We start from the raw sequence: 14,811 nt of genomic DNA, 5'->3' as shown, positions 1-14,811 counted from the left end.
ATTGAAATGATTAAAATACATTTTTTAATATATAATTTTATTCTCAATTAAGACACATTTTTATCCACAAGTTTAAACAGTAGGGACAAAAAAACAAAACAAGAACTGAACAACAATTAGTCTAATCACAGGTTTGACTAAATGTAAAGTGAATCACGTGTCCTGTAACTCCAGCAACCTGTGCGTTTGCGTTGGACTGCAGTGAGAAAGGTTACCAAAAGGAGTATCTTATTATTTTTTTGGTTGTTTTTTGGGATCTGGGTTCTCCTTTTCTTCTACTGTTTTGTACTGTATCATAATCTGCTGTAAAGGCACTGTTTTGTGTCTTTTGCACTTGCTCAGTTGGTTGCTTGTGAAGTTGGATATCTTAGAAATTTACTCACTCCGTTTAATTTAAAGTTACTGCTCTTGAAAATGCATCTGCTGAATGCCCAGAACTTGTGCATGAATGTGGCCTAACTGTTTCCCCCAGCTGCATTTCAATTAAATTCAAGCATCAATTTTTTTCCCCCTAACTTTGTATAGGCTAGATTTTGTAGATATTAGATGGGAATTCTGATGGGTCATGACATGGTGGCTTTACATTTCACTTCTTTCACTTTTACCTCAGTATGTTGGTGTTTACTGCTTGACTTCTTGTTTCTCCTGGTGATATTTAGAAACTGACCATAAGCTAATTTCACATTTGAATATAACTTAACATAATGCTTGTCATAATCATTCTTAATTGTATGAATGACATTTCTTCTCGTCTTTTTCATTGCAGACGCTCTCTCTCCAGAGGCAGATGATGGAGAACCTCATAATAGCTAAAGCCAGGCAGGATGCTGTATCCTTCTGATGTCAGCTTGTTTATTGTTTTCACCGTGCTGTAGAAGTCTCCATCTTTGTTGCTGGATGGGTAGAGGCTGGGTTTACTAATCTCAATGTTTTTCACTGAGGCAGTGTTTGAAGCTTGAATAAAATAGCGTATTTGACTTGATTTGTCCTAATTAATATCATATTCTCAGCTATTCCCACCTCAGTGGGAGTGGTGAGCTGTGTGAAGGAGGACAGACAGCAGACATTTAACAGGTGTAAGATGACCTAGTGACCATCTCTCAATAATTGTAAATGATCATATTAAGCTGTTAAATGGTGATATTCAAAAAAATGGAATGTTTATCTTTGCTGGTTTCTTCACCACAAATTATAATCGAAAGATGTCTTTGTTTTAAATTCAAAGACATCATTGCTCATAGGCTCCATGTGAGGACTGTGATGTTTGGAAGTTTCCTTAATGTTTGTTGTAACATTAGCTTCAGCGGAAGATGGAGGAGAGAAGACTAAGGCTGCAGGAAGAGGCCAACAGGTAACCATGGTTTTTCAAACACACGGACAAACACACTCAATTGGGTTAAAACTTTATTCTGTTTTTAGCTTATGCTTTCAATCTTAAATGATAGAAAGAGAATTATTGTTTTTTTGTCGACAACAACAAGCACTCAGTAAATACTTGGAAAGGGTTTAGTTAGTTTTGGAAATCATTCTGAGGCTCATAATTTTAAAGATACACAATCAAAAATCCCAAGGAGGAAAAACTTTGTTGACACATCCATACTATGATATAACAATGCTTAAATTAAGTTGTATAGGAAGTGGAATATGATGGTATTAAATTCTGCATCAACACAGATGTGTGAAAAAATCAGTACGTCCCCCCTTTGTTATTTGTGTTTAATTCAGTGATCATGGCAGTAAACATACAATATATACTGGATAACTGACAGACTAATTTATAAGGAAATGAAAGTCAAATTAGCCTGTGTAGTGATAGTAATTTGGTTAATTTTAAATAAGCCTTTCTGTCAACGCTAACTCAGTCTATAAAAACGCAGGTTTCATACTGTGGTTCCTCAATAAAGACAAAAAAAATAACATCAGTGACTCTTGATATTCACACACTCATGACTTATGAGGGTGATATTTCCAAGGTTGACAAGTATAGTGTGCCTGCAAGTGTAGATGTACATAAATCTTTTGTGTGTGTGTATCATTACAGGAGATTTGCAGCGTCTGGGGCGATGACCACAGAGGAGCGAGAGCAGCGTGCTCTCTATACCAACGTGCTGGAATATGAGCAAGACCATGTAAGTTTGCGAGTAAACATCATAAATATGTAAAAACTGATAGATTAGTGGCATTACAGTTGAATGGCGTTACAAGTTAGCAGAGCACAAAGTGATGCCTGGAGTTGCACTTCCTTGCTCTGACCGGTGTCTGACCTGGGGTATTTTCGCATATATATGAAACACTACAAGACCAACAACTCTATGCATATGTGTTTCCAATAACGCTTGTTCTTGCACAACTTAAGAAAACAATTGCCAAATTTGGCATTGGTCAATTTTATGTTGACCTGTTAAAATGAATCAACTAATCAGCATTGTGTGAAGTTATTGATATAGTTGCCAATAAGTCAATTATATATATATATATATATATATATATATATATATATATATAAATATATATATTTTTTAATCTCTTTAGGATTGGCCCAAACTGTGGAAAGCCAACTTGAAGAAGAATCCTGATGATGTCACATTAGTGTCAGGTCTGGTTTCCTACCTGCTCAGGTAACACAACCATTTTGGTATAGTTTAAAGGGACATTTCGGTTTATTTCAACCTGTCTCCTATTGTCCTAAATTTGTTTCAAGTGACTAGTGGCAGAAAAATAATAGTTAGCATGTTAGCCGTTAGCCTAGATACAGCCGTAGCGTCAGACCTGTTAAAACATAAGTGAACGGGCATACTTCAAGTGCAAAGTTAGTCCACTAAACAAGCTTTTTTTCCACAAAGACCGCCTCGTATCATTAGGATAAATGTCAGAGAACATATAGAAAAGGACATGTAAACGTGTTGTCTTACCTTACCGGTGTGTTGCCATGTCGGTTTACCATTTAGCTCTGCTTTCCAAAGCGCGACCGAAATATCGCGATAACAAGCAGCGATCTCATACCGTGCCTGAAATCTCGCAAGCTCTAGACAGAGCCCAGCTGGATACTACTCCAGGTGGAGGTGTCTCATCCTCGGTCACATCCAGACCTTGAAAATAAGGCTGCAACTGGTCCCATTCCTTGCAACAGAGGCATTCCTCTTCTGTGGGCATTGGGGCACAGCATTCACAGGTACACCACCAATCTCCAGAGCTACGAAGCCTTGCAGCAGCCATTCCTCTTCTCTCGTCCTCTACCTGTTGCGCCTCTCTCTCTCTCTTCCTCCGTTCTTCAATTTCACGAAGGTCTTCGTCAGTGTATTCTGGCTCAAATAAATAAGGGCGGCCATCAAACTCTGCAAAATCAAATTCCTCCTCCACAAAGTCGAAGTCTGGCAAAAAGTTAGCCATTATTCTATAAATCTTTCATAAAATAAATGAATGAACTTTTCAGGCTACTGTCCGGTTCTGTCTTCCAGCTGTTGCTGCTTGGTCTCGCGAGATTTCAGGCACAGTATGAGATCGCTGCTTGTTCTCTCGATATTTCGGTCGCGCTTTGGAAAGCAGAGCTAAATGGTAAACAAACATGGCACCACACCGGTAAGGTAAGACAACACGTTTACATGTCCTTTTCTATATGTTCTCTGACATTTATCCTAATGATATGAGGCGGTCTTTGTGGAAAAAAAGCTTGTTTAGTGAACTAACTTTGCACTTGAAGTATGCCTGTTCACTTACATTTTAACAGGTCTGACGTTACTATGCGCCCCGGCTGTATCTAGGCTAACGGCTAACATGCTAACTATTATTTTTCTGTCACTAGTCACTTGAAACAAATTTAGGACGATAGGAGGATTATTAAAAACCAACTTCTCAAAAAGCCTTTGTCAGTAAAAGGTTTCTCAATATTTTGATATAAAATCTATTCTTTCTCAATATGCAGACGGGCCGTTTATACATTTTTTTGAATCTCTAACACCAATATACGTATCTTTATAAAACATGTCCATCAGCTTTTCTTCACTTTTTTATGTTCAGTCATCTGAACGCAAACAGCTGGTTTCCAGTTGTAACATACCATGATAGTAACAGTCCCAGTTAATGCTGTACACACCTGGATGTCATGAAATTTAGCTGAGTAATAAAACGGAGCAGATCATACCATACTGTATATGTGGCTGTATTGTTGATCTTCCCCATCAGCAGAGGTTTAAGTGTATTTGTCAGTTAGATGCAGTAAATCGAGGGGTATTCAGGGAGAATTATGCTGGCCCTGAAAGTCTTTCTTTATACAAACATTGCAGAATATCTTCGTCACTATAGAAACGTATGCCTGAAAACTAATCTGTATTATAAAAAGTTAATTTGATGTAAACCCTGGTCTCAGACCAGTTTTCAGGTTTCAGGTGGTGTTCAACCAGCTTGAACCTTCATTTCAGCCAGTTACTCTCCATGTTACTGTCAGTCAGGAATGCTATACACACTTATACAACAGAGGTTGACTAATGTGTTGCTTTCAGGGCTGATAGTGACTATTAGTTAAAATCTCACTGTTTAAAATGTAGATAACACAAATGTGTTATGTTTAATTAAATGCTGCAAAAGATAACTTTTTGACATTATCTTAAAAAAAAAAGTATGGACAGAAGTATGGACAGAAGTATACACAAAGTACGGAAACTCTGATCATGAAGCCTAATGTAACTCAATATGATTGTATGATTCTTAGTGAATTTATGAACTACACTGCAGACTGGATTCTCTACTAAAAGTAACAAACAAGAGTGACTCAGTAACAGTCCAATGGGGGTCAAATGTGCATCAGCAGATCCTCGTCATGTACATCTAGTGTAGGAAATGTCTATATCCTCGCTGCACTGCATTTTTATAAACTATGGTAATCTGCTGGTATCTCTTTCCACATCCGGGTGCAGTTTCACTCCTTCCTCCTCTCATTGCAGTACTTGTGTTCATAGAACTGGAGCTAGACAACATCCTATGACTGGTTTTGACTGATTTTGATTTTGTGGTGTATATATTTTTTTCCGCCACAGCGGAATGTTACCAGTGGAAACACTGTTTGTTTTTGCAACTTCAGCTGAAGATTGTGATTTTATTGCAACAACACAAATAGTTGCTTCCTTACAGTGGACACAAAGCTTCGCTTGCTCACTGGAGCAGTTCCAGTCTGCGTTTGTCTTTCCCTGTCAGACGCATAGTAGCCTTTAGTAGTATTGCTTTATTGTATCAGTAATCGGACAAAGAAAAAAAAACATGATTCTGATTTAAAAAAATGATGAATAACACAGCCAATAACCAGTTGACCCCTATTATACAGTCATCATTCTTACACATTTTGCAGTGTTAATATTTACAAAAACAGATTTGAATGATAGCTTTTGTTTTGCCATCACACCAGCGCATGTACTGATGTGTTCAGAAAGTTGATTCAGTCTTGCTTGGTTGTATTGCGTCAGCCCTGTCAATATATATTGGTTTAGAAGTGTTGGTTTCCCTTTTGTTATCTTTAGAGATGGCTCCAGGTAGTATGACCCAAGATTAGTAGTACTCATACTCGTACTCGTTGTCCTCCACTTATCCGGGTCCGGGTCGCGGGGGCAGCAGCCTCAGCAAAGAAGCCCAGACAGTCCTCTCCCCTGCCACTGCCGTCAGCTCTTCCGCGGGAACCCCGAGGTGTTCCCAGGCCAGCCGGGTGATGTAGTCCCTCCAGTGTGTTCTGGGGCGGCCCCGAGGTCTCCTCCTGGTTGGACATGCCCGAAACACCTCCCAAGGGAGGCGTCCGGAAGGCATCCTTACCAGATGCCCGAACCACCTCAACTGGCTCCTCTCGATGTGGAGGAGCAGCGGCTCTACTCCGAGTCCCTCCCGGATGTCTGAGCTCCTCACCCTATCCCTAAGGCTGAGCCCAGCCACCCTGCGGAGGAAACTCATTTCGGCCGCTTGTACTCGCGATCTCATTCTTTCGGTCACTATCCAGAGCTCGTGACCATAGGTGAGGGTTGGAACGTAGATCGACCGGTAAATTGAGAGCTTCGCTTTCTGGCTAAGCTCCCTCTTCACCACAACGGACCGGTTAAGCGCCTGCATCACTGCTGATGCCGCCCCAATCCGCCTGTCAATCTCCTGCTCCATCCTACCCTCACTCGTGAACAAGATCCCGAGATACTTAAACTCCTCCACCTGAGGAAGGACCTCCCCCCTGACCTGGAGTGGGCAATCCACCCTTTTCCGGCTGAGGACCATGGCCTCAGACTTGGAGGTGCTGATTCTCATCCCAGCTGCTTCACACTCGGCTGCGAACCGCCCCAGCGAGAGCTGGAGGTCACTGTTCGATGGAGCTAGCAGGACCACCTCATCCGCAAAAAGCAGGGACGAGATCCTCCCATCACCGAACCTGACACCCTCCACCACTCGGCTGCGTCTAGAAATTCTGTCCATAAAAGTTATGAACAGAACTGGTGACAAAGGGCAGCCTTGGTGTAGTCCAACCCTCACCGGGTACAGGTCCGACTTACTGCCAGCCACGCGAACCAGACTCATGCTCCTTCGGTACGGGGACTGGATGGCCCTTAGCAAGGGGCCACCAACCCCATACTCCCGGAGCACCCCCCACAGGATGTCCCTGGGGACACGGTCGTAAGCCTTCTCCAAATCCACAAAACACATGTGGACTGGTTGGGCAAACTCCCATGCCCCCTCCAGCACCCTGGCGAGGGTAAAGAGCTGGTCCATGGTTCCGCGTCCGGGACGAAAACCACATTGCTCCTCCTCAATCTGAGGTTCAACTATCGACCGGACCCTCTTCTCCAGCACCCTGGAGTAGACCTTACCGGGTAGGCTGAGGAGTGTGATCCCCCTGTAGTTGGAACACACCCTCTGGTCCCCTTTCTTGAAAATGGGGACCACCACCCCGGTCTGCCACTCCAGAGGCACTGCCCCCGATGTCCATGCAATGTTCCAGAGGCGTGTCAGTCAGGACAGCCCTACAACATCCAGAGCCTTGAGATATCCAGGACGAATCTCATCCACCCCCGGGGCTCCGCGGCCTCGGAGTTGTTTCACTGCCTCAGCAACTTCTGCCCCAGAAATTGGACGACCCGCCCCCGAGACCCCCGTCCCTGTTTCCTCACTGGAATACGTGTTGGTGGGATTGAGGAGCTCCTCAAAGTATTCCTTCCACCGCCCGACAATGTCCCCAGTTGACGTCAGCAGCTCCCCGCCCCCACTTTAAACAGTGTGAGCAAGTTGCCGCCTTCCCCCCCTGAGGCGCCGGACGGTTTGCCAGAACCTCTTTGGAGCCGATCGATAGTCTTCCTCCATGGCCTCACCGAACTCCTCCCACGCCCGAGTTTTTGCCTCCACGACTGCCGCCACTGCGCTCTGCTTGGCCCGCCGGTACCCATGAGCTGCTTCCGGAGACCCACAGACCAACCATGCCCTGTAGGCCTCCTTCTTCAGCCTGACGGCTCCCCTCACCTCTGGTGTCCACCAGCGGGTTCGGGGATTACCGCCGCGACTGGCCCCAGTGGCCTTGCGGCCACAGCTCGCAACCGCCGCCTCGACAATGGCAGAGCGGAACAAGGCCCATTCGGACTCAATGTACCCCTCTGCCCTCGGGACGCGGTCGAAGCTCTCCCGGAGGTGGGAGTTGAAGATCATCTGGACAGGTTCTTCCGCCAGGCGTTCCCAGCAGACCCTCACTGTTCGTTTGGGCCTGCCACGTCTGCACGGCGTCTTCCCCCACCATCTGATCCAACTCACCACCAGGTGGTGATCAGTTGACAGCTCTGCTCCTCTCTTCACCCGAGTGTCCAGAACATATGGCCGCAGGTCAAATGATACGACTACAAAGTCGATCGTTGACCTGCGACCTAGGCTGTCCTGGTGCCATGTGCACCGATGGACATCCTTATGTTTGAACATGGTGTTAGTTATGGCCAAACTGCGACCCGCACAGAAGTCCAATAACTGAACACCACTCGGGTTCAGATTGGGCAGGCCGTTCCTCCCAATCACGCCCCTCCAGGTCCTGCTGTCATTGCCCATGTGAGCGTTGAAGTCCCCCAGCAGAACAATGGAGTCCCCGGTCGGGGCACTGTCCAGCACCCGTCCCAGGGACTCCAAAAAGGGTGGGTACTCTGAACTGTTGTTCGGTGCATAAGTACGGACAATAGTCAGGACCCGTTCCCCGACCCGAAGGCGCAGGGAAGCAACCCTTTCGTCTACCGGGGTAAACCCCAACGTACAGGCAGAGAGTCTGGGGGCTATCAGAAAGCCCACCCCGGCCCTCCGCCTCTCACCCGGAGCAACTCCAGCGAAGGAGAGAGTCCAACCCCTCTCAAGGACTAGGGTTCCAGAGCCGGAACTATGTGTCGAGGTGAGGCCGACTATATCTAGCCGGTAGCGCTCAACCTCTTCCACAAGCTCCGGCTCCTTCCCCGCCAGAGAGGTGACATTCCATGTCCCAAGAGCCAACTTCTGTAACCGAGGATCGGACCGCCAAGGCCCCTGCCTTGGTCTGCTGCCCAATCCACATTGCACCGAACCCTTCGGGATCCCTCTGCGGGTGGTGGGCCTGCAGGGGGACGAGCCCATGTAGCCGGTTCGTGCTGGGCCCGGCCGGACCCCATGGGCGAAGGCCCGACCACCAGGCGCTCGCCGACGGGCCCCAACCCCAGGCCTGGCTCCAGGGCGGGGCCTCGGTAACCCTCCGGGCCGGGTACATGTGTCCTTGTTCGTGTCCATCATGAAGGGTCTTTTGAACCGTTCTTCGTCTGACCCTTCACCCAGAACCAATCTGCCATGGAAACCCTACCAGGGGCAAAATGCCCCGACAGCATAGCTCCTAGGGTCATTAGGGCACTCAAACTCCTCCACCACGATAAGGTGACGGTTCACGGAGAAGCTGCTCTTGGATTATTCACTGTTGAGATGTGGGAGAAATGTGGGATGTGGGAGAAAAACAAATTTTTCTTCCTGAATTCAATGTAACACAGGATGAGTGATTTGATATATATATTATCATGTGCAAGGTGAAATTTTCCTTTAAATCAGATAATTACAAAGTTATGTTTTTGCACAGACATACAGTCTGTATGTGTTGTTGTTGTGGTCAGTCATAGATGAAATAAAATAGAAAATATTTGTGGTTTTAAATATGTTATATAAGCTATCAATTATAAATAAATGGGAAAAAACACCAGCCTAATTGTTTTCTCTTATGATACATCTTATTGGAAATTGCTTAGCTATGGGGTGCTACCATTGCACTATTTCTAGGAGGACATTCAACATTTTCAGGCCAAATGAGCATCAACTAACATTTGTATTCTGTCCTCAGCCAGTCTGATCACCCAGTGGTGAAACTGCTAAGAAAACACCAGTACCGGATTTACAACAGGCTCTACCCGATCGTCAGCAAAGGCCTCCCCCAGAGTCCTGCCCGGCTACTGAGGCCTTCTCGCAGCACTCACAACCTCATTAATCCAGGTAGGGCCAGAGATGAGTTCATGTGGAAAAGGCTGAGTTCACATTTTCTCAGATTCTGTCTGTTATTGTTTTGTGGCAGCTGGTTTGGTCCTTAATTGAACATTGGGGAATTAAAATGTGCTCAGCTAAAGTTGGCCAGTAGATTGTATAATGACTGAAACATTAGGAACGGGGGCTTTAGTAGTTGTATTTGACAGTGACCATTTTATCAGCATATTTTTTTACCACTGACAAAATAAATATCTAGCTTTTGAGTTGCGACTGTGCAAGACTGTGTCAAATCCAGTACTGTATGCTTTTATTTGTAGACCACCCAATTTTGATAGTGCTTTTTTTTCCTCAATTTTCTGGACTGTTAGGTTATATTTACATTCACTGTGTGGAATTTATGTCCATGATATCACTCCTTCCACTGCCAACCAGTTCTCTGCATTTATAAATACTGCAGCAGTACCCACCTTTGTTGTTCCCTCTTCTGGCCGAGGCACAGAGCTGCTGCTCAGCTGAGAATTGAGTGTTACTTGTGCAAATCCTCAGGACTCTTGAAGAAATACTTTGCTGATTTTTAACCAGCTTTGTATTAAAACAGTGTGGGTAGTATGTGTAAATGAACCCTCCATCTAAGCAATGCCTACAACCCCCCCAGATAGAGCCACTAGTGTCTTTTCGGCTGTGAGCCGAGGCTGGCAACATAAAGGAGATCAAATTTCAGAAGAGGTACTCTGCCCATGTTGTGTTTATTTACCAGAAAGTTTTTGTGTTTTCTGGGGCGAGGTGACGAGACATGGCAGAGTTACTCCTGTCTAGACTGCACATGTATCATTTGCTACACCTTCATTTATGGGCCCTCTCACTCATCACGTTCCACTGTAGAGCAGCTGCTGAGTCAATTGCGACACCTAGTGGTAAAATTTGGTACACTCCAAATATCACACGTAGAATTTACATTGGCCCAAACCTACTGACCATGCTCAATAACTGCCAACTAAGCTCAAAGTGATCATTTCTGGGTGGGGCCTGGGGGAAGATTGTCTTTTCACATGGCTTAAAAAATGCACATGATACTAGCAAAGGAGCCATGCTGTAGCCATGTGACAAGAGCTGTAGTGACAGGTTAGATTATAATCACTACTGGCTGCTACATCAATATGAATACGTTTGTTTATGTGGAAATGATATTGCTCATACAGAGACCCAGAAGAAGCCGACCAGGGGCAGTAGCGTCGGCGGTCAGAGTTTCAGCACCAGCTCATCACTCTCGCCCTCGCTCTCTCACGACCTCCACACCAGCTATGATGATGAGGGAGGGGAGGAGCCTCACACACAGGTGAAAGTGGATCGGGAGAATTCGTTTGAAGATCTGGAGCAGTTCCTGACTCAGCTGGACTGGGCTCCTGTCCACGGCAGTGCAGATGACACTGGCTCTGATTCAGAGCTGACCTGTAATACCTTAATTCAGCCAGGTCAGGATAAGACAAACATCCAGGAGCTGGAGATGAGAGCACTGAGAGAACACCTAAAGGCCATCGTCAAAGATATTCATATTGCAATTGGTAAGCATGATGACAGAGGGTGGATAGCTTATGTTTGCATGTGTAGAAAGTGTTACTGTGTTTATTTTCAGCAGCAATATCCTGTTGCTGTTGAAAATGTTTAAGGCTGAATTGTTGTATAATAAATGTTATGGGTATTTGTTTATGTTTCAGATCAGCTCCTGTCACTGTGTTTGCTGTCCTTTGAATGCCTAAACACAGCCAGCTCAAAAGACCTGTGCCTCGCAAGCTTAGAGGAAGCCTTCTTCACACCACTCTGGAGCGCCTTGGTGGCTCTTTTCAGGTACTGCAGTCAAAATCCTTGTGACTTAGAACATTTCTCCATACTTAAAGTGTCTGAAATATATACTGTTTCTCACTGGTTTTGCAAATCAAACATGCAGTGTTTCATTTAGACCTTGACGGGAGTGAGCATATAAACTCTACAAAGCACTGTTACCGTGTTAAGATCTGTCTCGCTGGGTGAATCAATGTGTCATTTACCGTGGGGGGGGGGTCACATTTAGAGATGGTAACATCTGAATGCCTGAGGTGTTTACACTCAGTGGCAGGTTTATTATGTACACCTAGCTAAATCTCATGCAGTCTAATACAGTGGAAACCATTTAACAGTTGCAGTAAACAGGTGTTGACAAATATTTCTATTATTTTGTTCATCCCATTTTTATCAATTTGGGTAGGCTGAATAACAGACACACCTCTTTGTAGAACACAATGCAATTTAACAGCACCAGAAAGTGTATCTTTTAAATGATTACCAGCTGCAACAACGTCACGACGACTGGTAGTGGTTTCACCTCCTGAGTCCGTGTGTCATCATGGCAAAATGTGGTCCTGGTGACATCAGTTGTAGCGGGAACTACCACAGAAACTGTTCTGAGTAATTTGCCCTGTGTTGTCTGTCTGTCTGTCTGTGGGCAGATTTTGTCAACTTGATAGCATCACAACTGTGCAAGATGCAGTCACAAAACTTTACAGGTGTGTAGATGAGATCAAAATATAAGCCAAGCTAGAAGATGGATGTGGTCCAGGCAAGAGGGCTGGAAGTAGGGGGCAGGAAGTTGGGAAAGGGCCACTGGCTTCCACTTTACACCTGTGGCCCAAATTAATTTCAAGTCACGGAGAGCTGTATGTTGGCTGGCATGATCCCATTGCAAGATGGTCATGGCATAAAGTTGAATCATTAATATATTTTTGTGTGTGTGTGTGTGTGTGTGTGTGTGTGTGTGTGTGTGTGTGGCCGGCCCTCCGTGGTGGTTTTAGTTGGAAAACAAATTGTGGAGCGGTAACTACATTGCATGACTTAAAACCAGGATATTGTACCATTTTTTTCATGAAAAGTAAAAAAATTAAAAAAAGGGTCTGGAAGCAGATCTACCCTTCTCCCTCATTGAGAAATTCTCAATCTGGCCTCCACCCCGCCCACTACCGTGCTTGCGGTAGGTTTTACTTTGTGTTTTCTCCAGCGCTGCTCGTGCTAGGTTGACAGGTGAAAAAGCAATATGCAACAAGATAGTGTTGGATGAAACACAGAAAGATTCAGCTAGATGTTTTTAAGCCTCAGTCAGACCCAGACTCAGATAAGGAGTCTGTTGTACACCAACATTGATGGATAGCAGACATATCAGAATGTTAAGTGTTGTGAGCATCTTTTATTGTTTATGTTGTTTGTTAGCTTGTTAGCTTTAAGGCTGGCAGTGGTTGACACATCAAGAGTCATCGTCAAACATACAGTAATATCTGCTACAATGTGCCAGTGTGTTCACAATTGGTCAGGTTTACAACCAAAAACTGTACACTCTGCCATGTCTGCTGTCAAAACCTTCATTGTGCTAAAACCAACTCTGCTCTCTGTACTGACAAGTCTGCTCTGTGCTGGGGGTTTCGGGTTTATTTGCTAGTGTTGTGTTGAAGACTGTTCCTTGTTTGATGTGTCTTTACAGTATACGACGCGGATTGACTTTTGTATTAGTGACATAACTAATTTAGCTTGCCCGGCATACATGTGAATCTCAGATTTTGCACAGATACAAATCAACAAATCAAAATCAAACATTTTAGAGGACTCCAGAAAAGAAAAACACATTTTTAATGAAGTGGGACTATAAGTATTTACTCAAAAGTAAACTTTCACATTTGTGCTAAAGAAGAGGATAGTCTACATCATGGTGGCCATAGTTACTGTCTTCTTTAAAAGAAATACTAACCTCTGCCAGACACAAGCAAATGACAAAAACAGTATTTGACAAACAGCCAATCAATTTTCAGAGGGCAAGAGGCAGTCAGCCCCACTTGGCATCAAATATGTGCCATCCGTTTTCATTGCCAAACACTTTGGCATGCGTATTGTTGTTTTCCCACACTAGGGGAAACAAACAATAAGAAAACAATTTTGAGAGGTTGCTCATTGGCAGCTTAATCAAAAATGAGCTCAGATCAGTGGCTGCTAACATAAACTTTATTTAATTGGCTTGCACATGCAAACACACAGCAGCATACAGTAAAGGAAGTGACTGCTCATTGAGTGTTGATACATTGTTTGACTGTCTTGCATTTATGAATTGGTTTTTTTGTTCAAATTTAAGTTTTAATGAATATAGACTAACATGTTCATGGTGAACTTTGAGCTTGGCTTGACTTGTTTTCTAGAAACACATTGTGGGTCATGACCACCATGTGGCAGTGCTACTCTAAGTATGTCGGCCTCTTCGAAGCTTCTATTCCTGATTTGATTCTCCTTACACTCAAATAGTCTTTAGAATGATGAGTTATGTTGCAAGGTTATTAGCACAACCTTAACTGACTTCTACTAAATATATAGGTGTGTGTGTATATATATATATATATATATATATATATATATATATATATATATATATATATATATATGTATATGTATATATATATATATGTGTGTGTGTATATATGTATATGTGTGTGTGTGTGTGTGTATATATATATATGTGTGTGTGTGTGTATATATATGTATGTATGTGTATATATATATATATATATATATACACGTCTTCCCAGAATACAATGGGACATATTTCAGTACCTTTTGCAAATGTGTCATGCTGTAGTCTGTATTTCCTACATTCAGAGACCTCTTGGTATGAGTGTGTTTAGGCAAACATTAAGTTTTTTTTCTTCCTTGCCAGAAGTTAGTCCACCTTGCAACTGCCTTTTTGAATATCGTCATTGTATCCAAATGAATCCTCATAGACCTTCTTCACTTATCTTGATTTGTCATAGCAGGAAAAGCACAGGTGTAACTGTTGATATTAAAAAATTGCTTGGTCCCAGCATATGTTTTAATACACTGTAGCAATTAATAATAATAATATTTATTTTGACTCCTGTGTCAAAATCTCAGCTGTGAAAAAGGTCAGCTATTCGACTTCATACTCAATTTATTTTTCCCCTGAACCTGTGTGCTCCCCTTCAGTGTCTCAGCAGCCCACATTATGAAAACTACAAACCTAACAAGTGGGAGGTTCACACAATCCCCAAACTCCCAGTTCCAACCCTCGGCCTGACCGGCCAGTAGGAAATGCTCATGGAGCCACTCGGATAAGAACCCCTGCAGACTTCCCACCCATGAACATAGCCAGTTACTATGCTGGAATACCCGAGCCACTTGAAATTAGACCCCTACACCATAATCAGTTTTTTAATTGTACTGTGATCAAATTGCTACTGATGGTCTTTCATCTTATTAAATATAAAATGTGGAAAGCTTGAACCATCTGCACTCATGAAATTTGTC

At 43.7% G+C, this 14,811-nt stretch overlaps 1 protein-coding gene across 2 annotated transcripts in view; it reads left to right on the top strand.

Annotated features, from left to right (window-relative positions):
- vps9d1 (VPS9 domain containing 1) overlaps positions 1–14,811 on the top strand; it is a 56,168-nt gene that overhangs the window by 15,752 nt on the left and 25,605 nt on the right. For both annotated transcript variants that reach the window (XM_078168166.1, XM_078168168.1), the window contains exons 6-12: positions 767–829; positions 1,299–1,351; positions 2,042–2,129; positions 2,533–2,618; positions 9,341–9,489; positions 10,680–11,042; positions 11,196–11,325. In XM_078168166.1, coding sequence (XP_078024292.1) covers positions 767–829; positions 1,299–1,351; positions 2,042–2,129; positions 2,533–2,618; positions 9,341–9,489; positions 10,680–11,042; positions 11,196–11,325 — 932 coding nt within the window. The remainder of the gene's footprint in view (positions 1–766; positions 830–1,298; positions 1,352–2,041; positions 2,130–2,532; positions 2,619–9,340; positions 9,490–10,679; positions 11,043–11,195; positions 11,326–14,811) is intronic.

Source organism: Epinephelus lanceolatus, chromosome 5, assembly GCF_041903045.1.
Source record: "Epinephelus lanceolatus isolate andai-2023 chromosome 5, ASM4190304v1, whole genome shotgun sequence".
Taxonomy (NCBI): Eukaryota; Metazoa; Chordata; class Actinopteri; order Perciformes; family Serranidae; genus Epinephelus; species Epinephelus lanceolatus.
The sequence above is the reverse complement of the archived record's forward strand: the minus strand, read 5'-3'. Positions and strand labels throughout refer to the sequence as shown.